Below are 27672 nucleotides of genomic sequence, written 5' to 3'. Positions count from 1 at the left end.
AAAAATCTTATATGGGGTAGATCTCATTATCCCAATAACTAGATCATTTATCTTTTTAATGAATCCAATTAACCTGAAGAATTCAAAACTTACTGCCTAATGCTTGTATTTTAGATGCACTAACAATGGTAGACCTCCACCAGATAAGTGGTAGTTAAGGTGTTGGTGTTCCCAGCTGTTCACTTTCCTCTTCTGTCAAAAATTATTGCTGCCATAGCAAAATTTGTGAAATAGAATATGTTCCCGTACTTTAGCTGTTACAATTCAACACGTGTCGTTGTTGCCTTTAATTACTGGTAAAGGTAGCTTTGTACTAGGAGAGTAAGGAAGGCGCGTTCTCTTTTGCCAGCTTTGCAAGGGAGTGGGAACTGGTGCAGGAGCAGTGGCAAACTCTTGGAGGCAGTAATGTCTTACCTGACTGCAGATGGTTGCTTGGTGGAAAAATAAACCCCTAATTTTCAAAAAAGGCAAACATTCAACATTAAATAATGTTCTTTAAAATCTTGACTATTTGTTTTCAGTGCCTTGTAAATTTAGTATCCTTATTTATTTTTTGCTAGTGGTTCATGTTTTAATGCAGCTCGTCTTTTCCTTGCTTGTGTCTCTTCCTAAATAAACATCCATAATAAATTTTAAAAATGTTTTCCCAGTATGGCTTAACTGTTTTTAGCATACACTTGTCTGAGCAAGTCACATTAAGCGGTGAATACTGAGATATTTGATACAAAGCACAAGAAGCTAATAGTGATGTCCTCTTTTTGTCCATGGCCTGAAAATAAGTAACTAAAATGTCTTTTAAAGCTGTGAGTTAAAGCAAAAGGGTAAATGACTTTATGTTAATGGTAGATTGATGTTTTCTATTTATAGCATATAAAGAACAACAAGGACACAAACAAGTATGAAGGCTGGCCAGAAGTTGTTGAGATGGAAGGCTGTATCCCTCAGAAGCAAGACTAAATGAAAACAAAAGGAAAGGAGAAAGAATATGGAAGAAAATGCACTTTCTGCTATTATTAGGGAGAGGGCTATGAAGGAGACTGTACTGTAAATAATATTTTTAAAGCATGCAACCATCTTGTCGGTGTGTGCATGAGCACTGACATTTTGAATATTGGGATTATTTATTGCTAACACACATAGAAATCCTTTTTGTAAATATGTCCAAAATAAAAGAAACATCAAATCATTTCTATGCAGGTTTCTTAAAAGCACAGTATTTAGTTTGCCTGTGGTAAATAATATCTTGTAGATCAACTGGCTAATAAATTGCATATGCGGATGATAAACAGATTCTGACAAATGTTGTACTGTCCTCTTAACAGCGTAATGTTGCTGTATGTAACCTTTGTGGAATATTGTAGATTTTAGTGATAAGTTAATAAAGAGCTTTAATTTTTTTTATCCTCTGCCTTTTTAATGGCAGCATCACTTTTTATTAAAGCTATTTGGTTATTCTAATACCAAGTGCTCCAGAAATTTATTTTGTAGTCCCCCATCAAAACTGAATAATCAGCAAAGGAAGAATACATGATAGTGTAACACAGATATGCCACGAGAAGCACAATAGAAATTACTTTTATTAGGGGAAGAACAAAAGTAAATATATAAATAGCGTGCGTGATGTTTAAAAGCATGCGTGATATTTAAAAGCAACTTGGAAGGATTTGTACTTGAAAATAATGTTTACCATGTAGAAGAGACTTGGCATGTTAAGCAGCGGTACTGTGGCTAACTTATTCAGTTTTTATTGCAGTTCTTGTACTGCTGCTTAACCATCGATTCTACCTATGGCTGTTCAGCTATAGTGGCTAGTCACATAGTAAATGTGCATAATGGAATAGCTTCCTCTTCTAGTTATAACATCAGGAATAAATTTCCCATCACAAAGAGCCTGTAGGAAAGCAGTCTGCCTTCTGGTAAGAGTTGTTTCAGGGTACACAGTTGTGCACCTTTACCACCTATGTTACATCTAATGTGAGCGGAGGTAATTTGTTCTTACAGTGAGATGTTAGAGAAAGCATTGCATCTTGGGTTATGCAATGTGTGACATTTAAACTTAACTGACAATGTTTCCTTCATCCTTTTTTTTAATGGGAAAAAATGGACCAAGTTGAAGTGGCTTTATTCTTTAGCTTGTATCAGAGCTGTGAGAAAACATTGCTTTCTTTGGAAACTTCTGTTCTTTTAAGTAGGGCCAGCTTGAACTTTTGGTGAAACTAAGTTAGTATGGTATAACTGACTGTGTTGGTATTCACAAAAGAGGGGCTGACAGAATTGGGTGTAATCTCTTGGAGCTTTATGTCATGAGTTCTGGTATAATCTTCAAAAACTTCTAGCTAGTACCATGGGACAAAAGTCACAAAGGATTTTTCAGGAACCCACAGTGCAAGTTGAACACAGTGGTACTCAAAATACTATTATTGTTGATGTCTTCTGAGACAAATTTAATTCTGTGCACTAAAAATTTCAAGCAATATCGGGAATTACCTTGTAAGTCAAATAAATAACCTGTGATACCAGAGTAAGACTGGATTCCGAGTTGTTCTGTATGTTGAACTAGCTTGTTAAGCTTGAGGGAAAGCCACATTATTTAATGTAGAACAGCAATAAATGCACCTTATACAGTACAACTGCTTTTGTTAAATCTTTCAGATTTTCTTGTGTAGGAGGACATGTCAAAATCATGTATATTTTTTTCATCAAAGTAAACCCCTCTGTTCCTGTCAATTGGAAAATAACTTCTATTTCATAACATTAAGCTATTGTGGAAAACTAATTGTGTAAGTCCTAGGATTTTCACAGAAACACAGTTTTGTTGGTGTATATGCCAGTATTGGTTATGCTGCTATCCAGAATAATATCAAAATAATTTTGAAGTTACTTGGCAGGGGCTTAAGAGAAAAAAATATTTGTCTGCATTAATAGTTTCCTGGACTACACTCGTCTTCATTCTTCTGGCTTTGAATGTCAATGAGTATTTCATCTTTCATCAAAGTAAAAAAGTTCAAATTTCCTCTACAAAATTAAATGGCGAGGAAATAAGACTGAAGGCAGACCTCTTTTAGCCCTTGTATCTTTTAAATTTGTGCCTTTTTTTTCCAGCAATCTGAGTAAATATATTATGACTCTTAACCCCTTAAAGTTGCACCTGCCACAACCTTTTAAACAATGGATTTTAAAGCAATAAAATGGTAGGATTATTTTGGTAACTTCTTAAATAATTTGATACTTGTGATTTTGATGGAAATCTTCCTCTTATGCTCTAACCCATGTCCTCACAGCTGTTTTGTATCACCTTTAATAAGACTCGCTTCAAGTATATAAAACTTGTACTGGAGTGGCCATGCAAATGGTGTCTCCTTGCTCTTGTCCATCATCGTGGTCTGTTGACTTGCCACAAGATCTAGTCATGCCATCTCCTCTCTTCTGCCTTGAGTGGGCTAGTTACAGTACGCTCCTGTTGAGGTAAATTTTCTGATGCTTACTCTTAAGAAGCGAGACTTTCTGATAATCTATCTGCATTTCATTTGAGTTTTCAAGCACAAAGATTACTTTTCTGGCCTCCCTGGTCTCTCCCACAGCTGGTGGTAGGAAGTAGTTGCAAAGATGAAGGCGTTTTGCACAGGTAGCTTCACATGAAAGTATCTGTGTGTGACAAAGCTCCAGGATGCAAATTTTCCTACACAAGATGATGGGAACATTTGCAGCATCTTGCAGACTTTTTGAGAATAGAGCAGTGAGGGAAGGAAAAGGACAGATTGTGGGAGATGTCTGCCTCAAAAAGTACAGCTGCAAGAAGAGGCGGGGAGAAGACACAGGAAGGTTGTAACTTCATTTTCACCAAGGAGCACCCAGCTGGGATTGAAGCCACCTGAAGAGAACTTCATTGTAAACCACAGCTCTCAATTGCTCTACTGATGTTGCTTTATATGGATAACAGGAGTCTTAAGAAAGAAGCTGAAGGGGATCTCTGCCTTGACATGCCCTCTGCATCTTTCCTAGTGATCCTTCATGATCAAACTTTTTTTTTCTTTTCTTCTGGAAACAGCAAGCCTTTTACAGCTTTAGTTTCCCAAGTGCTAGTTTGGAAAAAGCTTCCTTTTGCTCAGCATGTTTTGCTTTCCAGATGTCTTACTGCGGCACTTAGTTCCCTCAAACGTTGACGTGACTACTAAATGCTTGATGCATATGTAAGGTCTCCTAAACTCTTTGGATTTTCTCCAGTCTGAGTGTTTTTCAAGAATGAGTGTATTAATAAAATAGAGGCCAGGTGGATAACTTCAGGAGGGGAAATAAAGTAATATTACTGCCACCGTAAGTGTTGACTGACGTGCCTGACTTCCCACCATAAGGGTGGGAAGGGCTGTAGTCCCTCCTTAAACTGACTTGGGTCATGGCTAAGGTGGATACCAAGCAAGGGACTTTTCATTGATTAAATCCTCTTCAGTTTTACGTCTGTAAGGCCAGGCTAAGGCCATACCCTACTACAAGGGGCCTGGCTAAGAAAATTGAAAAAGAAACCTGGAAGGCTGGATGGGAACTTTGAGGCCAAAGCAGGAAGGTGCAAGAAGAGCTCTCGGCCTGTTCAGTGATACCACGAGATGTCAGTGGTTCCTGATGCTGTACTAGGGATACGAGGGACCCTGCTTCTCGCTCTCTGAGCAACGTGCCAAAAGGGCACAAACACCTGGGCTCAAACACCTCCTGCTGCTGCCTCCCTGGAGGCGAAAAAATGAAAATTGGCAAGAGAGAACGTGCTCTACTTGAGATGTTTCATTACATTTCTGATTATCTTAATATTAGCTTAAACCCACTTTTAGTTCCTCCTTGCTGCTCCTGTAGTCAGCCTTTTCAGCCTTACAAACAAGATCTAATGCACCCTTCATAGACGCAGGTTAAAACAGGTTCCTCAGATGTCTCTTCCTATGCTTACCTACCCATCTAGATAGGTTGTCTCATGTACCATCCAAATCTTCTTTGCTGAAAATTAATTATTAGTTCTTTGCAAGTTAAAAATTGATGACTCTCCTCTTAGATGTCTTTTACATTCTTCCTGGCGCTATCTTTTCCTTTCTAGAACATGCAACCCAGTTCCTTTAATCTTGCATTTATCCTTTTTAAATCACTGTAATCTGTAAATCTGTAATCACCCGTTCCCTCAAAAAGGTCTGTTCCTTTCTTAGGGTGTTGTCCATAGCAGGATATAGCTACAACCTCATTGACATGAAAAAAGGCACTCCCAGCTGAGGAGGAATTGTGTCTCCTCTTTGAGCTTGATGGATGGCGGTGGAAGGGAGTGCTGTCTTCTGTGGAACGTAGTCTGCAAATGTTTTTTCCTACCAAATGCTGCAGCAATCCTCTCTGACTATCTTCCTCGGCCTTGAATATTTCAGCATTGCCTTTATCAGTACAGCCTCATGTTCCCAGATCTTGGCGCTGAATCATCCTTCCTGTTGGAAAACTTGGTGGATAAAGTCTTGATTTATGGTTTTTATATCTTAGCCCTCATAGGTGCCTCGAAAACACTAACACACAATGTAGATAACTAATGTTTTGTAGTGTATTAGTAAATAAAATTAACATAATTGTTTATTATCTTTTGAAGTATGTAGAAAGGAAAACTTTGTTTCAGGGCTTCAGAATATCTATGGAGAGAGGTAGGGATCAGTCTAGAGCACTGTAATAGTCCAGCTACGTTGTCTACTGTGTAAAATGCACAGAAATCCCATCCTCTATGGGAAATTTCTTATCCCTGGAGGCAGCCTAAAGCAGCTGGTTAATTCTGTTCCTCTTGCTGATCTTGCACTACAATGCAAGAGGTTTAGAGTGGTTTCTTAGCATTGCAATTATGGGACAATTAGCAAATGGAAAAAAACCCCACTGAGCCCAAATAGTATTTCAAGGTTATTTAAGTGGTCATATTATCCCAAATATGGTCTCAGCAGAGAGTACAATACTGTTCTGTCTTGCCTAAGTGCTGTTTAGTCCTGAGTGACCAAAAGCAAGGAGGGCTTTTTAAAGAGGTTACTTGCAGTTGTACTGCCATAAAATCATTGATCAATGGAAAATGTGCCTGCCCTGAAGCATCAACCCTTCTTACTGTACATGGCTGCTTGTTTTCCTGAGAGGGCTCCTATGTTAGCACATTGTGAGGGATCATAAAACTTCTACAGGAAGTGGTTGTAGCATTGGATAATCCCAAAAGTTTGGTTCTACCTAAATGTCTTGCACAGAAATCACTAAAATGGGTTTATTTCAATAGCAGCTTTGTTTGCAGAACTTTTGGCAAATACTCTCCATTCATGCTATGCGGGTTTTTATTTTGTTGGTTTGTTTTATGTTAAAAACCTGGAGTTTTCAATGCACACGAAGCGTGAAACCATAGTTGGACAATATTCTGACGCTGGCAGCACAGTCAGCTCAAGGAGTTACTACTCCTGGTCACCTCCCTGAGTTCTTACTGCCATGTCCTTGCTGCAGTTTGCTGCTCCAAACTGAGCCAAATCTATTGTTTGTGGAGTGTCTCTATGAACCATATCGTTAAACCGATCGATGGGCTGGGGTCAGGGCAGGGGGTAGGGAGCCTGAGCACACGCTCAGCCAACCTGGCTTGCAAACCCAGCCTGCCATGAGACTACGGCCTAAAGCTCCAAAATCAGCAAGTATAAAACTTAGTTCTCTAAGTTTCAGGTAACTTCTGATTTTGCTCCCATTGGCATAATCAGCAGTGACTAGCCAGAACTGTTTTTTAAAAACCCAAATAGCACACCTTAAACTGGAATTGAATAGTATCTTGCTGTTGTGTTCCTCTGCACGTTGATTCTCTTAATGATATATAGATCCTCTGAAAACTCAGTATGTTTAACGTCCAAGTATTATTTAGCACATATTGAGACACAATAGAGTGTCAAATTAATTTCTTAGATTATGGGGCAGATTGGTCCATGCAAAAGAATGGGACATTGTTTCAGTTGTCAGCTGGTTTTGTGCTACTGACAGTAGGCACAATGTACCTTTCAGCACAGACGGTAAATCATAATCCACATAAATAATACTGCAGTCTGATTTTAACCCCTAGCATAGTGTCAAGCTTTTTCTCAAGAAAACAGAAATGCTCATGAAATGTGTTTCACTCTGCTCCACAATCAAATACAAATTTTCAGGGCTTTGGGGAAAGCAATTATAGAAGTCTTGCCCAATCAGAAGTTTCAGCATTTTAATTAAGGCATCCTCATACACACATAACTTGATATTAAAAAAATATATATAAAAAACATGGATGGTAAACTGATGATTCTTGAAGTGTTAACAAGGAAAATGTGCAGCTCATTTAAAATTACACTGTATAGTCAAAAACATAGCAAGGCTAAGAGGAAAATGAAATGGCCAAACCCTGAGATAGGCTCTGATCTTTTAGCCTGTGACAAGCTGTACTCGTGCTTGCAGGCTCAGGTTCAGCAGAAGGTTTCACCAGGTATGTGGCGCTACCCTGTAATGAATGTCTGTATCTTTCTCCAGTTCAATTAGTGCAGCTAAACTCCACGTGTGTCTCTGCTTTCACTCTCCTAGACGCTTCATTTGTTACACCTCTTTGCTGTGCAAACGAAGTGGTAGCTCCCCTCCACCAAAGGCCATCCATTTACAGTCAGCCCTGGCATCCAAATTCCAGCCTCAGCCAGAGGGATCACCAGTCAGTGTTATCTGCTAGCTGTGAAATGAATTGCAGTCTCATGTTCCTATCTGCCACCATACTTCCAGCCCTGCAGAGCTGACGCAGTGGCCAGAGAGGATTAATTGCCATTTCTTTCTCCGCTGAGTAAACCATTAGTTATTTAACAGAACTACCTGTGGAATTACACAGTTGTCGATACAGTGTAACAGCAGACTCTGGGACAGGCATGGGTATTTTAGCACTAATTATCTGCAGCATTAACGTGGAGTTCACAGGCACCATTCCCTTCAGGATGAATTTGTCATTTGTGTGGGGGAAAAAAGCATATTTGACTTCCAGAAATACAAACCACAGGAGGCCATGTTTAGGAAATGCAATTTCAGCCAACTGATTATTTTAGTCTTTGCCTGTCCTTGAAAAACTTTACTGGGCTCTGCAGTAGGACTTGCCCAGTAGTCACAACTTGGATGGTTACTGTACAGTCCTAACTGGCAAACCACAGTTTTCAGACTATGCAGGCTGAGAAAAAAATGCTGTGACCAGGTAGCCAAAGCATTAGGCTGATGATCAGGAGACCTGCCTATTCTTTTTTTTTTTAAACCTAGGTCTGCCACTGCAAGTGCAAGTGACTTTGAGCAAATAATTTCTCCCCAGTTTCCCATTTATAGTGAGAATACTACTACTACTACACTCCTTAGTAATGCTCATTGGACGTATGGGTGTGAAGCCCTGTGTCTCAGTTAGGTATTGTTAGCTATTGTCTGCCCGTGCCAATTCACTAATAGTAAAAATTGTGAAAGTGTGTAAAATCCTAAAAATTGCTATTGCAAATCCTTGCATGAAATGAAAAATAAAGTCATGATACCACATTCACCATTACTACTGCTGCTGGATCTGGGCACTCCAGATCACCTGGCAGGACAGATGGATACAGTCAGGAGAGGATTCACAATTAGCATTTTCGGCAGGTTATCTAGAACAAGTAATAATATTTATTCCACTCTGATACTTCCTGATATTCCACCCTGTGTGATATCTACCATAAGTTAGAGGGCTCAGACAAACAGTGCGTCATTCGGCATGAAGTCTGCCACAGTGGGATGGTCCTTTTACATGTTTTTAATAAATTTTAGCCAGCAGAGTGAGTTGGTATGGGTTCAGCACTTTTACATGACCTAGCCATGAGTTTTGATCTACGAGGAACTGCCCTAAAGTCAAATTTGCTGTCTTGTGAAACCTCATCCTTCGATGAAATCAAGCATCTCAGCTCCGTCAGAAACCTCAGCCAAAGTGGATGTTCTTTTAACATCATTTCCTCTGAATGACCAATGCTAATTGTTGCTGTTTACTTTACACATACGTTTCACACACTTGTCATTCACTGAAAAGTGCTGCCCAGCACAGAGACATTTTGACAGCAATGGAGACAATCTCCATTTACTACACATGCTTTGACAAGGGATCTCCAACAGGCAAGGACAAGACGGTGTTTCTGTTGCCGATGCATGCACAGGCTGGCATGTCGACAGATTGACCAGCTGCGTTCCTGCCATAACTCCTCTGAGTATGTCAGCACTTCAGTCAACAACACAACTTGGCTCTTAAAATACGCAGCCAGTGCACACGCATTTCTGTTTTCAAAATAGCATATAGCATTTTCACTTTCAGAAGAGATTACAGTTATCCTTTCTTGAAAAAGTAAACTTGTGGCATTTTTCATAGGTTTGCTACTTTTCACAAACTGCTGCTCCATGCATAAAAGGGCAGTGTGAGGGAACAGGACAGAGATAAGACCTTTCCCCCACTCAAACTGTGAATTTCTTTCCAATTTTTTTTCTAATCTCACTTGCTCAGATAAGCACACACGTAGCTACTTTCAAACAGAAAGGATGTATTATTGCAAAGCTATACAAGAGTATTATAAGGCTATGTTTTCAAAGTCAACAACCTTGATCCTCCAGTCCCAGCACTGGGAAAAAAAACCCATCCTATTAAACTGAGTGAATGAAATTCACCCCAGTGCCGTATGCCCACAAAAGTCGATGAACCACATATGTCGTATGTAGGCTCCTCTTTGAAAGCAGAGGCATGCTGTCTTACAGATGGCTCTCCCTCTCGCTCCCACCCAAGGAGAGCTTTTCCAGAGTGTGGAAGGACTAAAGGCAGTTTTGTGGAATAAATACTGCAATAGATGTCAGCTAATTTCTTTAGCCCTGATGCTACTACAAAACAATGTTCATATCCTGATCCCATCCAGAATTGCTTTTACAGATGCTGCCCATCCAGAACTAGTTTTATGGATGTAATGTAGATAAGTTACAATGGAGCTTAACTTAAACAGCAATTTCAACTGTGACAGGTAAAAAGAGGGGCTCATGCTCAAGTCTCCCCAATGCACTCAGCTTTGCTTCTGCTTCCCTCTCCAAGCCCCTGACGTTAGTGCGGCAGGAGAGCGAGCAGCAGCCCCTCAGACCGCATGCGCTTGCTCTCACCAGTGCTCTGCCCTCGGTGCAGAAAGGGTAATGCCACCTCCCATGAAATAGCTCTCTTCAGCTTCTCAGAGGCAAGATGGGTCCTTCCGCTGCCAGTGAAGCTTCAAACCCCTGTTACCTTGTTTGTTCAGCCATTGTAGCTTTCATAAACCATGTGTGTTGCCACTTCTCTTTGTTGTCTTTTGACATTCTTTGAAAAAATAAACTCTTCCCCCCCACAAAACCAGAAAAAAATTTTTTATTAACAACATTTAAGAACAAAAAGATATTTTTTTGGAACTAGATGACCTCTCAAAAATAACGCAGCATCAAATGCTGGCTAGCCAAGCAGGCAAGAGGCACCCTGACTGCGTTGGCTGCATCATGACTGCCCCACATCTCCATGCAGTGCTGATGTGAGTGCCCTTCCCCTTCAAACCCACAGAAACAGCCTACTGAGATTTTTCTCCTGGGAAAATCCCTGAAGCTGACCTTAGGCGCAGGAGTCCAGGACCATTTTCTCCCCATTTCCTACCCTGCCAGAAGTTAAGGCATACCAAGAAGTACATTCACTTTACAGATCAGGCATGGAAGAACCTTCAGGTCCGGTAAATCTAAGGTAGTTTTGAGACACAGATCGGGGCTGCTTCAAGAGAAGATCTTGGTCTCCACACTGAACTCCCAGCGGCTGAACTCAGTGGAGGTACCGCTAGGAGCCGTCTCACGTAGGGCACCGAGGCACTTACCTCTGCCAGCAGCTTGGCGCAGGGCAGATTCAGAAAGAGAGAGAGAGGTGGTCTCTACAACACCTTCATATCAACAGCAACCAGTAGCATGTCCCATCCATGCTCCCAATAGGTGCTGTGGCACGGCCTGTGGAGCCTGTGGGTTTCCTTTCATTGCTGGAAGATGGGAGCAACCTGGGGCTCACAGCTCTCTTTTCAAGGTCTTCCACCAGGATGTGTCCTTCCCATCCAAGTTTTCACAGGGAGGGTGTTGAATCCTCCTGTGATCACAACTGGCATGCTGAGCACCCTTCTCATAGACAGCAGATTTTATGGCCTCAGGATAATTATCTGGCTAGGTCAATGGAGACAGACTGGCCAAATGTGGGGGGAAGGTCCAAAAAGAACCAGCAGATAAAGGACTTCTTGGTTGCTGAACTGATGTTCCTGATACTCCACATAAGGCAGTGAAGTATCACAACACAGATTTTGTTTTCTTCTTCCTGACCTACACATCCAACAAAGAGTGACAGGGAATCTGGTCACCATCTTACATGGGAAAATAATTGACAACTAGGAAATAAATTCCTCAAAGTAACTTTGAAAGCCTCAACCAAACTGTCTAAGATTATTTCTTTCTAAAAACTGACTGTTAGTGTGGAACAAGTTAAGGGATTGCAAGCCCTTGCAAGTCCCCTTGATGTCAGTGGGAGTTCTGCACTTACCGCTGGAGCCGGGATTTCACTGTTTGTAAAATGGACTTAAAAGAATAAAAAAAGTATACAGAATATTAATTAACTGATCATTTACAAAATCATAGTAAGTGTTTCTCATCAGAGTGTGTTTTAACTTAACTGCAATAATTATAACCACTCTGATGGTAAAAAAAAGAACATTTATGTAATTCTCTGACTAATTTCCCCCTGCACATGCAAACAAAAATCAATTAAAGGCTACTACCATAGTAACAAATATCTAACCAACAAATGTCAAAGGCTGTAATCTTATCACATTAGTTTTGGAAACCTTTTACATAACTTGCATAATTTAAATATTTACAAAATATAAACTTTCTTGTCTTATCAAAAATAGGTCTTTGCACATTTAAACAACAGAAATGCTTTTTAAGCCAGGCATTAAATCATTGCATAAAAATAAACAACCTTTCACAGATGTAAAATAAAATTGAGCCAACATATGGAGGGGCAGAAAATGTTATCAATAACAGTTTAAATATTTTAGTGGTGTGAGCCAATCCATAAATTACATTGTGCATTGAACTTACTTAGGATGCAACCTAATGAAAAGTTCTAGCTGCTGCTTCTATAAAAGAAAGCAATGTTTTAAAAAACTTTCGCTTTAGAGCAGATTTCTTTGGGCTGAATCTCTTATGGTTAATTGTGAAAATGATGGTGAACCACCAGTGAGCTGGTTGAACATGGCAGGTTATTGCATACAGTCCAACAGTGGGGGGACGACCGGCTGACTCGCAAATTGTGTGTTCAGATACTGAGGAAATGCCTGCGAAGGATTTTATTTCTTTCAAATACCAAACTGTATTTCTGTCCCTCCTCAGACCTGTCCTTTGTGTGTTTGAAAGACAACCTATAAAAAATCCCAAGGCTGCTATTTGGTACACCGTTCAAATTCATCAGGCTGTGCTCCAGCCCCTCTACTCAGGACACAGCTGGCTCCACGCTGATGGACCCTCCTCTTCCACCCAGGCAGTGCCCAGCTCTCTGTAGTCACACGTTTCTCAGCACCAGACGCTTTTCCGCATATTATGCAGAAGACAGCTTTCCAAACGTTTGCAAAGCAAATGCTTCATGGTCAACAGCAGAACATTTCCCCTATCTTTGTTTTTGTTTCTAAAGCCTGCAGAAATGAACCATCTAGTGGATCCATCTAGTCCCAGTTTTAAAAATACAGACATAAGGATTATCTCTAATGTGTCTTACACACCCTCTTAACTCTTCAGTCTCTGGCTAATGAGATCTTGAGTTTTCTCCACTGTACCTACCAACCACACGGATCTTCAGGATGCTGTGGCTATTGAAGACTTGGAAAGGTTAGTGCCTGTCCCTGCTCAAGGAGTTACATGTTCAAATGTGTCATCAGGAGTCCTTTTTTGTTGTTTTAGCTGTCCCTGCATGCAGGCTGCTGTTCACTCTGTTGCTCTTTCATATGCCAAATGCTTGGACTACCCGTTGTTTGCCAATACCCATTCCCCTTGAGGCTGATCCCCCTGTAGTCCCACACGGTAGGAGTAATTGCTGCCTGTGCAGCAGTTATGTGTACCGAACAGTGCAGGATGGTTTGGCCGTGTTCTCCGTACTTAATCTTATTTGCAGGTGTGCACGTCGGTCATGGTCTCGCACCTCCGGCAGCGCACATAGCAGCACCAGACAAACTTGCATTCACACCTTTCCACATGCCTGACAACGTGGGTGTTGTACCCGCGCCCACAGCAGAGGAGGTTGCAGCCGTCGGGTCCGTCCGAGGTGCGGTTACATTCCCTTCCCTGAGTCCCAGGGATCCCCAATTTTTGGTCTTCGACACAGTAATTGGGCGATTTGTTCACATACAGCAGGTCTTCTTTCCTGATTGGTATTTTTCGCTGGCTTTTTTCTTTCCTGCGTAGCTTTTTTTTCAGTCTGTCTGATATTTGTATGCTGTTTTCATACTTATCCTTTAAAAACCGGCCAATCTTTTCAAAGGAGGACATTGTTTTCCAACAAGTTTTCACAGCACAGGACCCAGAAACACCGTGACAACGGCAGTCCACTGACATCAGCTTTGCTACAGCCTGAAAGCAAAGGGAGAACGATATTTGGATGTGATCTTTCATTCATTAGGAATACTGCCTGACATCAGTAACACAGAGGCCTCAAAGTATATAATATTACAGCTGCCATTGCCATTTCAGTGATGGAGAAGCCAGAGCACAGGAGGATACATGTTAGGAATCAGGTTTCCAGCTCCGGACCCCCACTATGAGAAGCCTGATCTTCGGAAGTGCTCTGCATTTGCACTTTGCAATGGCGATAACACAGCAATATCGAATCACAATAATGAAAGCTTGTGTTTCTGGCTGGCTTTTCATTCTGGAGGATCCTAAATACCTGAAATGACACGTCCTGTGTCACTCCTCCCACCGCTGGAATGCAAACGGCCCTTGTGGGGAATAGCAGGAGGGGAAGCAGGGATAGGGCAGGTAATGGCACGATTCCCGCGTTGGAAGACGTTTACTGGGCAGGTCTATGCCATCTTTTAAGGGTGCCTTGTGGCTGCCATCAAGATCAGTAAACATTCACAACACAGTCTGTAACTAAGGCCACGGGAACGGCTTGAGGTCGCACAACAGTGTCTGTGCAACCAGCGTGGCTCAGCATCCGAAGCTGCGCAGCGTACAGCCTGCAGGTGCCTCGGGGCAGACCTGTGTTGGAGGAGCAGGAGGACACCCACGTCTCTGAGCTCCACAGAAAGTCTGTCAAAGGAGCCATTATAGCTCAGCAGAGGTATCTTCAACTCAGGTGTTCTGGAGTAAATCTCAGGTGCTTCTCACTCACAGGATCAAGCCCTGTTCTTATAATTTAGGCATACCAGAAGCAAGCACTGGGCAGAACAATAACTGTCTGACCAACAATGGGAATCTGTAGCCTGCGTTAAGCTTTTGCAGCACACAAGAATTTTGGCTCAGTTTATAGGAGACCAAGCCTCAAAGAAGTGGAATCTGTAAACAAGCATTAACTTTCTTTATCTGGGACTACAACTCAAATAAATAGTCAGCAGACAATCAATATAACACTTCCTTCTGGAATGTCTAATAGTCATAGTACAAAATTATACAATTAGACTTGTGACACATCTCACTTTAGAGTTTGGAAAAGCACACAGAAAAATTGTCGCATGCACAGATACAGCAAAAGGATAAGGTAAAAACCAAAATTTTTGTTTTATTTTGTTTTACCTTTCCCTTAACATACTCTCTGGAGCCACCCTGTAGACTCATATGGGCTCCTGGTTAATGGTGTGGAAAGCCCATGTTACCGTCTTCCATTTTACTAACCTTTCCCCCCATATTTAATTTCTACTATCAAGGCAATTGGGAAATGTAACAGAAAGGGTGAATTTTAAATTAACTCATAGTAAGTTTATCTTGAAAGTTCTCATGCAGCAAGGCCAATACAGATTCAAATTATTCCTCTGTGGAGGAATCACTATTTCCCACAAAATGGGGAAGACAAACCCCCCCCCCCAACTTCATGATGTTTATTAAATTTCACCCTAAACCTTCACTTACCCCACAGCCATCACAATGTTAACTGCTGTCCATCTATGTCTTTCTCAAACTGTCTTAGGGAAGAAAAAAACAGAAGACAAATCTATCTAACACCCTCCTCTGGTTTCCCCGGAGAAAGTAGTTTCATTTGTGCCTGTTCCTAAGCCTTGATTCTGCAGTGAGATCAGAGCCCTGAAATCCTACCAAGCCCTACTGACCCTATGCAGGACCAGAAATAAACTCAAGTCCCAGACTGCTTATTTGTAGCTCAGGCAGCACAAATGCCATCCTCAAAGTTTCAGAGCTAGTCAAGGCATGGAGCAGATAGAATGAGCTGTTTCTACCCTGTGTGTTAAACTGGGACTTTTCATCATGGTGAATGCGGTCACTGAAGTTTGGGATGAGTCCAACGCGGTTAAATCCATTGATTGCAGTGGGAGTTGAGGCCTCCCGGCACGTTCTGCCCCAAAGATATTGACACAAGCCCAAGTTGGTATTTGCATATAACTCTACAAACATTATTAAAAATACACTTGACCAAAGTGTTTGCTTGGAGTCACATCTTTGGTGAATGAACAGGACCTATTTGTTGGTAGAGGTTACTACAGAAGCCAAACAAGCAAGGCATTCAAAGAACCATTAGCAAGAAAGAGCAGGTGTATGCCCTGACCTAGAACAGCCATTAGCCTTTGCAAACTAAACCGGGTGAAGTGATGCACCAGTACAGGAGATATTTCCAGATGCTGTGGATTGCTCTTGGGATTGGAGATTTTCTCCTGTCCTGGAAGAGATAAAAACATTGCAACAAGCAGACCCTCACCCCAGAACACACACAGACTCAGTGGCAAATCAACTGGCAGTAATTCTTGTAGATACTTATCTTCTCTCCTGCACAGGCTAGTTTCTGTTTAATAGACAGACTTGACCTTGTGCTCGTATCTCAAGAATCTATCAATAAGGAAATCACTGGGTAGTTGGAATATGCATCATTACGATGTAACAGTGATTGAGGCAGATGAGAATTTGAGATCCAAAGACAGAAAGTCTTTGTTAGAATACAGATAACGTAATAAAATGTCAAGGAAAAGAGAAATACAATATCAAAAGATAAATTTTACACAAAATTTACAAATAAAAGGGATTTAATAGTATTTTCCAATTTCTAATGATTAGTTATTTGTATCAAGGCAAGTAACTAGAATCTCAAAGTAGTTTGAAATCACATTGTGCTATAAGATTTATAAGGTTAGAGATGTAATCCTTACTTTCACTGCAGTATGACAGGGTACTAACTAGGGAAAAAACAACAGGAAAAATATACAATTTGGCTTGGGGAAAGAAGTGTACTTCCAAGTCTGCTAGAATCAGGCATAGTAAAATCTGGATGAGGCAGATGGATCCAGAAATTGTCAGGGGAAGCACTGGACATGTCTGCTAGGTGCTAAGGGTGAGTTACTTCCATGTGGGCAAGTAGCCCAGCAGATGACACTCAGAGTCTTTCTCTGAGGATGCATTAATGAAAACTGAAGGGAGACAGAGTTTCTAAACAGGAGATCAAACTGATGTTGGAGTCTTAGGTTGATATCAAAATATAAAAATACAGCACATATTAGCAGTGTATGGACAATCAGATGAATCCAAGAACTACAACTATGATTGAGTGTAGAAGCACTGAGAACATCCACAGCAGTTAGTTACAAACATTTTTGTTTTTATTCTGTGTTGCTCAGGATTCTCACATGAAGCTTTGATGCACTCTGGTTTAGAATGATTTATGGTGTCATCACAATTGTGCATGGCTATTGCTTCCCAGCTGCTAGGATGGGCAAGTTTTCTGGTTGGACTCCAACATATTTTGGGTTGCCTCTACTGCCAGCACTGGGAGCTGACATCTTGCTTTGGCTGATCACAAAACATGCCGCTGGATCTCAGGCTGCCATGTGAACTCTAATGAACAAACTAACTCCCACAGTTGAACATCTAGCAAAATTTATGGACTAGGAATCTTCTCTTGCTGTTTTCTTGCAAACAAACCTAAGATGGTGCCTATAGAGCCAACGCAGCCTTCTGGTGGGACATGGCTGCAACACACGCCTGTGTCTCAGCAGCGCACCGAGTTACTGGGATGCAGAGTTACTGGGAGCGTGACTTCCAGACTGACTCCACAACCAGTGCTCAGTTTCACACCTTTAGATTCACATGGTGAATCTTTTCAGTTATTCATGAAATTGTGAGAGGATTCTCCCTAAGGAACAAAATTTCATAGAGAACTTCAGAGGAGCACCGTTACTCACAGAAACACGGTGGATAGATGTGTCCTTCTGTGCAAGCTGGGACAGGTTTTCAGTTTTCTTAGGCTGGTCATGAAACTGACTGACTGCTTGTGAGAAATGATCAGTGTGGAACTGAGCTGGATCCACGAGTGTTGTGTTCAGCCACAAGCCCACCTGAGCAGTTCCTCTTGCCCCTATTGCCACTCGCTGCCCTCAGCCCTGGTGGTACTAGCGCAACAAGAGTGCAGGGTTAAGTGATGAACTGGATACAGTGCTGAACACTGGTCTGTGTCAAAAATTAACCTGAAAAAAAGATCATTTTTAAACTGACTTCCTTTCACTGATCCAATGCAATTAACAAAGGGAGTGGCGTGGGGTGGGAATATGTGGCTAGAACAGGCGGATGGGCAGAAAGCAGAGATTGGTCTGCAGCAAAGGAGAGTCTCAGTGGAATCACAGTTTGTACACCCCTTAATGCCAATTAATGCTTAATATCTCCAAGCTAAGCTCTCTGCTGGCACTGCTCTCAGCTGTGAGCCAGGGGCTGCCAGTACTTGTTTTGCAATGGGAACCGATGCCTGTAATCAAACAGCCTAATTTAAGCCACTGGTAGAACTAATAGGACTATTCATGAAGACAAACACATGTCCTACCGGAGGTACAGCACTTAAGAACAGTTGCAGACTGTTAGTAGGTCTGTTACCAACCACAAGTATCAGTAGAAATAAACTCTCTGATGAGCCAAGCTATTTCAATGTGAGAACAAAAGTCCTGCAGATCAAATACATTTCCACAAGTGGAAAACTGAGCAGAATTCTTCCATCAGTAAAAAACTACTAATACAATAATAGTCAAGCCATAGTGCCTGACTCCCCTCATCCTTTTATATAAGGAGCAGAGGTACCCAACTCACATATGCACATCTAAGTACACTGAACATTACAATGCTAAAAGATGATGAACATTTATCTTGTGGTAGAATAAGGAATGAAATCTGGATCTCCTGAGGTTCAGGTTAGTGACCTAAACAGTGGACAACTCAGTCAAAGGATCCTTACTGTTTTAAAATTGATATATCTTCGATTTAACTATGAGATGTAGAACTGTAAAATAGCATTTTGTACGGAAATGGGAAAGGAACAAGAGAATTCTGCACATACCAGTTCCATTAGTAACTCCAAACAAACACAGAAGTATTGTCCCTGGAAGACTGCTCTTGCAAGACACAAAACCAGGAACATGATAGTATTTATTACAAAAGGTCATAAGGTACCAAAATATATTGCAAAACATCCTTCTTGTAAGTCCCAAAACATGAAGGTCAACATTTTCCAACATCTCCTAGTTAAGGATTTTGAAGCTACAAAAATGGAGAGTTCTGCTAAACTTTACTTCAGCTAATATTGCTGCTAGAAATCCCAAGTACCAACAATAAACATTCTCCTTCAGTCTGGACAGGGGTCAAAATATTTGCTTTATCCTACAGTTTGCCATTAAGTTACAAAATATTTATGCACGGAAGCTGACTAAATACTCTGCATATTTTCTTCGAAGATAACGAACAACAAATACACCATTGATACCAAATCAGTGAAACAAGGGTCTTCTGGCCTTTCAGGCTTGCAGTGGATGGTTTTTTTTCAAAAACACAGTGTCTTGGAAAAGTAATGAGCGTATGTATCGTGTGCACCAAATAAGCCTGTGACAGCGTACTTTGAGAGCCTTGTTGGAGAGCTCACTATTGTGAAAAGTCTGAAACCCCAAAAGGTCCTCAGGACCCAATGGATCCTGTTGGGCCAGATTCTACCACATGCCCGGAGACTGACAGCCTAGTCTAAAACTCTGGTTTCATCAAGTTATGTATAGTAAGAGGTACCATTCAACATGAATAGTAATAGTAGATACTGCAGTTGCATGACATTAAAGATGTGGACTCAGAATCGATTATATTTTAATGCACACAACTGACATTGAAGATAACTTGGATCCTGTCAAAAATACTATTCATGGAAAATGAAGACTCGCTTAACCACATCCTCCAACCCCTTGTAGCTTTAGCTCACTGTTTGAAAATATGTTATCTTCGGCTGAATGCGCTCTTCCCCTTTGCCAGTCAGTCCTGTCCCCATGACATAGGTGGCCCAACTGTCTGTGTGACTGCTATAGATGAGACCAGGGAACTGATCCAACTTTAAAGAAAGCAACACCAAAAGACAAGTTTCTCTTCTAGGCTCTGTGTGTGTGTGGCTGTGTGTGAAGACAAAAGGACAGCAAACTACTGCTGCTGCTAACATCAAGCTGAAGGCAGACAACAGAACAGAGTATCAAAGAGAAGACCTGTGTCACTGCCACCTAGACACAGAAATCACATCTCTCTCTCTCTTTGAAGTTCCCCTGGAGCCTTGCAGTCTTCTTCCCGACACCCCCACTGTCACCCTAATCTGAGAAAATGGCACTGTCTAATGACAAACACGAGTATTAAAATAAAAAATCATATCTGTACTGTATATTAAAAATCATGAAATTAAGAGAGATAATTTTATGGAGATTATTATCTCCTCCCTTAACTCTCTCTCTTTACAGACCTGATAAATGACCCTTTGCTCTTTCCCTAAGGAAATAATCACTTAATCTTCTGTTCCTCTTATTAACATCCCCTACTACACAATACCAACCACCTTTCTTTGGAGATGATTTAGCTGACTGGCATCTAATTAAACTCACAGTAACTGTTCTCAGCATCTGCTTAGGTTTAAAGTTTGCTTCTTCTACTTCAGTCCTGAAAAGGGCCTAGGTCCCTGAAAGATTTTCTGGTTTTCCAACTATATAACTTAATAAAATTAAATAACATATATTACCTTGTAAACTGTAAAAATTAGTTTAAATTAAAATAGTTTGCAAAGATACTACCATTGCTCTTATGATGGCTTACTATGGCTATTCCCCATCTATGGCGGATAGGAAAGTTGTTTTCAGTAAAATCCACTGATGCTGCTTCTGGCTACAGGAAATTACTGAGTTACAATGGAGTCCATCAATATGTGTAGTCAAAACCAGAGGGTCTCCATTTCTTTTCTTTAGTTATAGCTGTGTCACTGAGCAGAACAGATTTACAGTGTTATGGGGCCAGAGAGAGCCATTAAACACTTACGAAGTTAAAAACTCCAAAGTAAAACAGAGAAAGTAATTTTAAAGCAAGAACCAGAATCCAACTCTCTGCTATTCCAGATGTAAGCCCCAAGCACTAGGTTACAGACTCACATCTCCCTATATTGGCTGGTTCTGTCCCCATTTATCATCCTCTGCAGAACAGGACAGGAGGACCCAATGTCCCACACCCATAAACACATTTCCTCTGCAACCGTGGGTCTGAAGTCCTTTGGGCTGAAGAAGAGCTATCCGAAGCCAATCTCCTCTCACATCTCTGATGAGCGCCCTAACCAGTGGGCTACTTTAAAACAGAGGTGTCATTTCCATCCCATCTTTTAAAAGAAAAGGTTAACTCTCGATTTCCTCTCTGAACGATTTTAGACTTCTGCTCGCAGCTGCAGATCCCAGACTGTGGATGGGTAACGATGCCTCGTGTCCAGTCTGCCTGCTCACTCAGTGTTACAGAGAATTAAAAATGTAGGTCATGACAATAACAGAATAATCAGTGAAAAAACTCCTAATGTATTATGCTGATAACAAGACTATTTCAAGTTTGCTACAGAATATCAAATATCTATTTAAGGTAACTCTGATTCACACTCCAGATCTAATTCTTATTTTGTGGATTTTATTTTAACCTGTGGAGTTTAGTTAGTTAGTTAAAACCAGCTCTGATTCTGAGTTTGTACACGTTTTCTTTGGCGATGTTAGTGCTGTTCTTGCCGTTGGCCCCATCTGTACCTGCAGTCAAGGACAGGCCTCATTTGGCTGATGCCATTTTGTCAATGAAGGTGAACAAGCAATTGCTTGCTGACATACCTGCCTCCCAGCCTCGTTGTTGTGCAGGTTCATCGCTGCCAGTCCGCTACCACTCTTGCCCGTTACGTTCTTAACGGGCACATCCAGGAACTTTCTGCTGAACGACATTCCGTAGTGGATATCGTCAGAGCAGCCGCCCCAGTGCCAGCCCTCGCTGGCCGAGCCGCCGTGCCGCAGGTTCGTGTCGCAGGAGCACTCGGTCATGTTTCCTGCGCTGCACGATCGCGTCACCGAATGCACGAGGCCGGCCGACGTCACTGCGTATATGAACGCGGTCTCCTTCGTGCCTACAAAGCAAGGCACGGATATGTTACTTCATAACTCCCTCTGATTACCTTCCTGGCGGAGCTGTAGAAAGCGATTTTACAAGCCAGACTATTATTAAAAGGGAACAGTTACGAGTTTAAAGTCATCACAGCTTGGTCTGTAGAGTTAACTTGTTTAAAGCAGTGGATATTCACATCCAGAAAAGACTTCAGGGCCTCTTCATATGACCATGCTATTAATGGTGCTGTTTCTGGCTGCTTGTACCATGCGATTTTTGGTAACTCCTTTCTAAATCTGGTCGGGAACTTTACTTGCCACAGAAACTTTCAAGCCAATTAAGTTTTAATAATAATAAAAAAATCAAACCCAAAACAAACCGCACCCCAAACCCCTTACTCTCCACTCTGCTTTTCACTATTCATATTGATTTGAAGAAGAAGAAAAGGTTAGTTCAGATCTCGGAGGAGGAACTTGAAGCTGTCATGATCCTGGGTTACTTTGGTATAGGGCCAGAACTTACCTCATGCTAAATTTAGCAAACATTGAGGTTGTTCTAATTCACAAAGGTTGCAAACAGCCCCAAGAATCTTCAACCAGGCAGAAATCAGGATGGCACGAGGATATTTAGGCCATGTGCTTTTCCTAGAATAAGCTGGCCGTGGGAAAGACAGCAGTATAAAAAGCCTTTAACTGTTATACTATATCTCAGTAGAATCATGGAGGAACCTGCCTGGGCCTTTTAAGCCAGTCCCGTTCTCTGAGACTTCTGGCATAATGTGGCACAGATCTTTAAATCGTCTTAAGCAAGGTATACTCTCTAAGCAAACTGAAAATCAATGACTGGCCATTAACTGCAGCTAAAATTTCACTGTACTAATTTTCACTGTTGTAAAAACAATTTGTTATTTCCAGTCTCCCAAGTTTCTGCTCACGGGCAGGAAAGTTCCTGTTTGTCTCTCCTGTTCATATTAGTCTGTGGTGCCGGTACCATCATAAAATGCTTCCACAGGATAGACTAGTGAAGCTTTGTGGGTTAGCAGTGCCACCGACTGATGGGTTTGCAGGAATAGTCCTTCCCATTGGACAGAAGGACTAACATACAATACATATGGCTACATATAGTAGGGTAAACTGCTCCCTGGGGTTTTTTTTCTTTTTCCTTTTTAGAATATGTATCACTTTTTATTGCTCATTTTACATTTTCATGGTTAATGTTTGGGGTTTTTTTCACTGTTGTATTGTAGTATAAAGTGAAGATTGCACAAACACAAAATGAAGTGTTGTGCTACACTTCATACATGAACTACAATACTGAAGTTCACATCACTGGCTACACCGAAATCACTGCTCAAACGAAACTTGCGGGATCAACACCTTTGATACTGCCATTTGATACGAACAAAATGTCCCTATTTCAGTGTAAATTTCAGCAATTCCATTATTAGTTCATGCAACGAAAGCAGCTTTGGTCTTGCTGTGCTGAGCAATGCCACCTAATTGAGCACATAGGACACATTTTAAAGCAATTCACATTGCGTATGATGCTGTGAGCAGATTTTTACCTGCAATCAAGTGACCTTTTCGAAATACTATGTGTCATTACCCCACTCATTTAGTAATTATGACATAAGGGGATAAACCCAACATCAGTCTAAGAATAACAACATTTCAACACAGTTAAGTGGATCTAGTTAAAGGCACTGTCATCCATGGACGTATTAAGCAGAAATTACAATAAGCAACAATAATTTTGGAAAGACAATGGCAGGTTTTGTCTGCTCGCCGCGTTTCGTGTACCTGTGTTAGGCTCCCGGGGCGGATGCGGTAACCGCCCGCCCCGCCGGCACTCCCCTGCCCGGCTCTGCCGGCGGGACGGACGGTCCCTGCGCCCGCCCCGCCGGAGCCCCGGCCTCCCGCCGCCCGCGGGACTCCTCGCCCCGCGGGACTCCTCGCCCCGCCGGGGGGAAGCCGGGGGAGCCCCCCCCCGCCCCTCCCTGCCCCGGCGGGCGCGGCGGCGGCCCCGTCGGGGCGGTCACTCACCGCTGCTGAGCTGGTGCCCGAAGGCGGCGGCGGCGGGGGCGGCGGGTCCGCGGCGGGCGGCGGGCGGCGGGCGGCAGTCCCAGCGCTCGTGTCGGAACTGGCTGCGGCACTCCTGGAGGCCCAGGCGCGCTCCCTCCCGGATGGCGGGCACCAGCTCCGGCTTCTGCTTGCACAGGTCCTGCTGCCGGCGGCTCAGCGGCGGGCTGGCGCAGCCCGGCTTCTCCGGCCCGCCGGCGGCGACGATGCCCAGCCACCTGCAGAAGCAGCCCCCCCCCCGTCAGCGTCAGCGCCGGGCCCCGGCGGACACGAGGGGGACGGGCGCCGCGCAGCCCTCCCTCCCGCGCCCGGCTACTCACATCCAGGTGCCGCCGGCGGCGGCCGGGCAGAGGGCGAGCAGCAGCGCTGCCCGCAGCAGGCACGGTCCGAGGGGGGCCCCGCGCCCCATGGCCGCCGCATCGAGCCCCGCCGCGCCGCCGCTGCCCGCCGCCCGGCCCCCCGGGCAGCAGGGGCCGAGGGGGACGGTCGCCAGTGGCGGCCCCCTACTCGGCTCTGTCCTCCTCGGGGGGCAGGAGGCAGCTGGCGGGGGAAGCCCGGGCCGTCGGAGGGCCCTCCCGGGGAGGACGGGTCGGCGGGGAGGGCGGCAGGAGGGGAAGCATTGGGAGCGCTCGGTTCCCTTCAAGGTGAGAAAGTTGGGTTTGATGTTTACCCCGGCTCCGTCCCCGGCTCTGCCTACCCCGGCCGCGCATTGGCCGCCCGGGTGCCGGGGCGGGCCGGGGCGGGCCGGGCCGGGAGCGCGGGGGCTGCGCGCCGCTCCGCGCCGCGCCGCTCCGCTCCGCTCCGCTGTGCCCCGGGCGGGACCGGTGCAGCTGCTCGCCAGCCCCTCTGCGGTGCTGCCCCTTTCCTCTGGGATGTGAAGCGCTGAGAGGGGCTGCGAGGGGTGCTGGCGGGGGGTCCGGGCGCGACAGAGTGGGGCTGCAGGCAGAGCAACCTGCGGGGCTGCAGGCAGAGCAACCTGCAGGTCTGCAGGGATTTCATTCACATAAAGAAGAGAAGGCACAAAATACTGACGTTAATAAATCACAACGTTCCCTACGCTTTTTATTCAAATTTTCTAATGCTTTAGCAGTGTTAACTAACTGGCTCCAGAGTCAGCATCAGTATTCATTAGGACAACATTTGTCCGCTCCTGTTAACTGCAATGAGACGCTCTTATCAACTACTACCTTAATAATTGTTAGTTACTCATTTTACACATTAAAAGCCAATGAGTCAGCTAGCACCTGATGAAGAGCTGGTGTTGGCACTCTGGACTTTCAAGTCCTCTTTGATCAGAATATATTGCTGCTTCCTTCTGTGTAAGTGAAACACCTGCACTAAAAATAATCTGGATAAAATAGCAGCTCTGTAAAGACTTTGATTTGACACAGTTGTAAATTAGCAAAATAGCTCTTGTTGACTGACAACAGCTCCAAGTGAAGAGCAAAATAATTCATCTCAAATGACAGATGTACATTTTTAAGAGTGCAACATGTTGAGAAATAATCACATAAATGTGGTGTTCCCCCTATCTTTTTCCCCATGGATGTGCTGAGATATTTTAAGAGCATAGGCTGTGGTACATTTAGATCTACAAAATTATGTCTCCTTCCTACTTCATGCTCATTTGCCTGCTCTTAAAGGGTCTCCAAAGCATCGCCAGTCCTGGGCAGATGCCATATGACCCCACGAGCTATTTAAACCTTCCGATATGGCTTGTTGTCTCTGTTCTGAATTTTAGCCTGGAGAACATCTGCTTGTGGTTGCAGATGAGCTTAGTCTGGAGTGAGGGAAATGGATGGAGGACCACATCGGAACACAGGGAATCGGCCATGAAACAGGCCTGAACCAGCCAAAACTGTGTGGGCTGTGTCAGAGAATTATCTAATTATTCCAGGACACATGGTTCTTTTTATCCTCATTGCTGCTTCCTGGCTCCACCTACTAAAGTTAATTCAAAGCCCTGGTCTAGCAGCCGTGTGTTTCTTATGGGCTTCTTGATCTGCTATATGCATTTATCATCCACTGTGAAATGATTTTTTCCTGCCAGTTCTTTTAACAGGGTTCTTCTCCGTGGTTTGTTTGGTGTTTGGTTTTGTTTTGTTTGGTTTTTTTAAGTTAGTTTGGAGCTTTTGGTCCTAAATTCTTATATGTGAATTTTTCTCTAGAAGCTGCAGAATCTTATATGCTAATAACAATGTAAGATTTAAATTAGAAAAATATTAGAATTCCTGTTTGTAGCATATTTTATATATGATACCATAAATAAATTACCTCTCTGTTGGGTTCCCATATGCTGGGATCTGATTTTGTCTACATTTTTTTTGCTACAATAACCATTAAGTAGTTAGGAAAACCCTTTGATCATATACACTTGTGTAAAGGGAAACAGTTGCAATTTGGGGGGCTGATGCTAAAAAAAATAATATAAATTGTAAGAAGGGACTTCTTGAGATCATCCAGTTCAATCTCTAGCAGTGGCTGGAAACAAACCACATTTTTCCATGACCATCTGATTTAAAGAAGTTTGGATTACTATGTATTTGTGTCCTAATCCCCCGTCTGCCTCTCTTCCCATCTGTTTCCCTTACAACCACTCCCTCATTGCCCACAGCCTCTGCACCTCCTCTCTGGCTGTTGCAGCCTGGTTCCCCACCAGATGCCCCAGCCTCTGCCCTTCTCCTGCCTCTCAGCTTGCAGCCTGCCGTTTACACCATCTCTCTTCTTTATTCCCTCCAGCAATACTCTCTTCTCTGGGCAAAAGCAGCACATACAGGAGTATTGCTACCAGTCTAGAGCTATGGGTTTGCATATAGGTCGGTTGGCTACTAGGAAGGGAAGGGAAGTGCAAAAAAATTACTTTGCAAGTTATGATGTGCTTTGCAAACCCACAAAGCGGCACGATTTGGAAATACCTTGCTGATCTACTAAAATTCATTGAAATTTGCCAAATATTTCTAAAGTCTGTAATTCTAATTCACTGGTGCTTCAGAGCCCTCTATGCTGGAAGACCATTCACTCCATGACAGACAGCAACATGAGTGTGATGCAGAGACAGTGAACCAGAATCCAAATCAAGGTCAAGTGCCAAGCCTCAGTGATCAAAATTTACTATAAATCAGGGAAGATAAATTAGACTTACTGCTTATCTTACTTTCTCTGGCCAAGGTGGGGCTATCTGTGGCTATTCATACTAAAATTCCCACATTTTTCTATTTTAAAAAGAAGACAATAAACTGTTGTTAAAAGAAAAAAAAGAAGGAAATGTGTCTAAGCTAAGTGGTGTTTCCTGACTGGACATGTACTAGGTTACTGTTTAATGATGATTAATGTGATCTTGACAGAGTCAATTACAGATATATATATATTTTTGATTCACTGTTAGAAAAGGAAAAATACTCGGTTTTGCAGAATCTGTGTGAATAAGCAGATCACTTGACAGATAATATGCTTCAGAGATAGACCAATTATCTCTTTAAAAAGTTAGTGGCTAGTGCTCTCACTATAATCAAGGTCAGCCATTTTGTTTACTAGATGCAAGTACGTACAAAGTTAACTTCTCCTAAACAAGTCACCAGTTTTGAAAGCTTCATTCAAATTGTTTTCCTTCTCCTGGAACTTCTGATGCCCAGCAGAGACATGAATACAACACAGCAGACTGCATTATCCCACCTATACCTATGGGCCCTACTGATCAACGGGGGCATTATCCCCTTACCTTAAAAAACTGAGCAGAGGTAAACCTGTCATCCAAACAGAAAAATCTCCCGTATTCTCTAAATCAGGTTATCCCTTCGGCTATGAAATCTGTCACGTTTGGTGACCAAGCACAAATTCTATACTTCTAATGCAACAAACGTGCTTTCAATCCACCTCAGTGCTTGGCTGCACGATGGCGCCCATCAGCCCGGGGAACCGCAGACGTGCTGAGTCTTTG

At 42.8% G+C, this 27672-nt stretch overlaps 2 protein-coding genes across 3 annotated transcripts in view; one reads left to right on the top strand and one right to left on the bottom strand.

The window, feature by feature from the left end:
• Nucleotides 1-2521, top strand: part of FAM3C (FAM3 metabolism regulating signaling molecule C) — a 34308-nt gene extending 31787 nt beyond the window's left edge. The window contains exon 10 of the mRNA XM_050893062.1: nt 868-2521. Coding sequence (XP_050749019.1) covers nt 868-957 — 90 coding nt within the window. The 3' untranslated portion in view covers nt 958-2521. The remainder of the gene's footprint in view (nt 1-867) is intronic.
• Nucleotides 1-24327, bottom strand: part of WNT16 (Wnt family member 16) — an 873674-nt gene extending 849347 nt beyond the window's left edge. The window contains exons 1-4 of one of the 2 annotated variants that reach the window (XR_007766149.1): nt 24056-24327; nt 23700-23953; nt 21393-21679; nt 11594-13674 (exon numbers count right to left, since the gene is read on the bottom strand). Coding sequence is in view for 1 of the 2 variants with exons in the window: in XM_050893046.1 (XP_050749003.1) it covers nt 13210-13674; nt 21393-21679; nt 23700-23953; nt 24056-24144 (1095 nt within the window). In the remaining variant the exon portion in view is untranslated. Of the gene's footprint in view, nt 1-10386; nt 13675-21392; nt 21680-23699; nt 23954-24055 lie in introns of those variants that run through there. The other variant, XM_050893046.1, reaches the window with a different exon arrangement.
• Nucleotides 24328-27672: the final 3345 nt, after the last annotated feature.

The sequence above is a fragment of the Gymnogyps californianus genome, chromosome 1 (genome assembly GCF_018139145.2).
Source record: "Gymnogyps californianus isolate 813 chromosome 1, ASM1813914v2, whole genome shotgun sequence".
Classification (NCBI taxonomy): domain Eukaryota; kingdom Metazoa; phylum Chordata; class Aves; order Accipitriformes; family Cathartidae; genus Gymnogyps; species Gymnogyps californianus.
The sequence above is the reverse complement of the archived record's forward strand: the minus strand, read 5'-3'. Positions and strand labels throughout refer to the sequence as shown.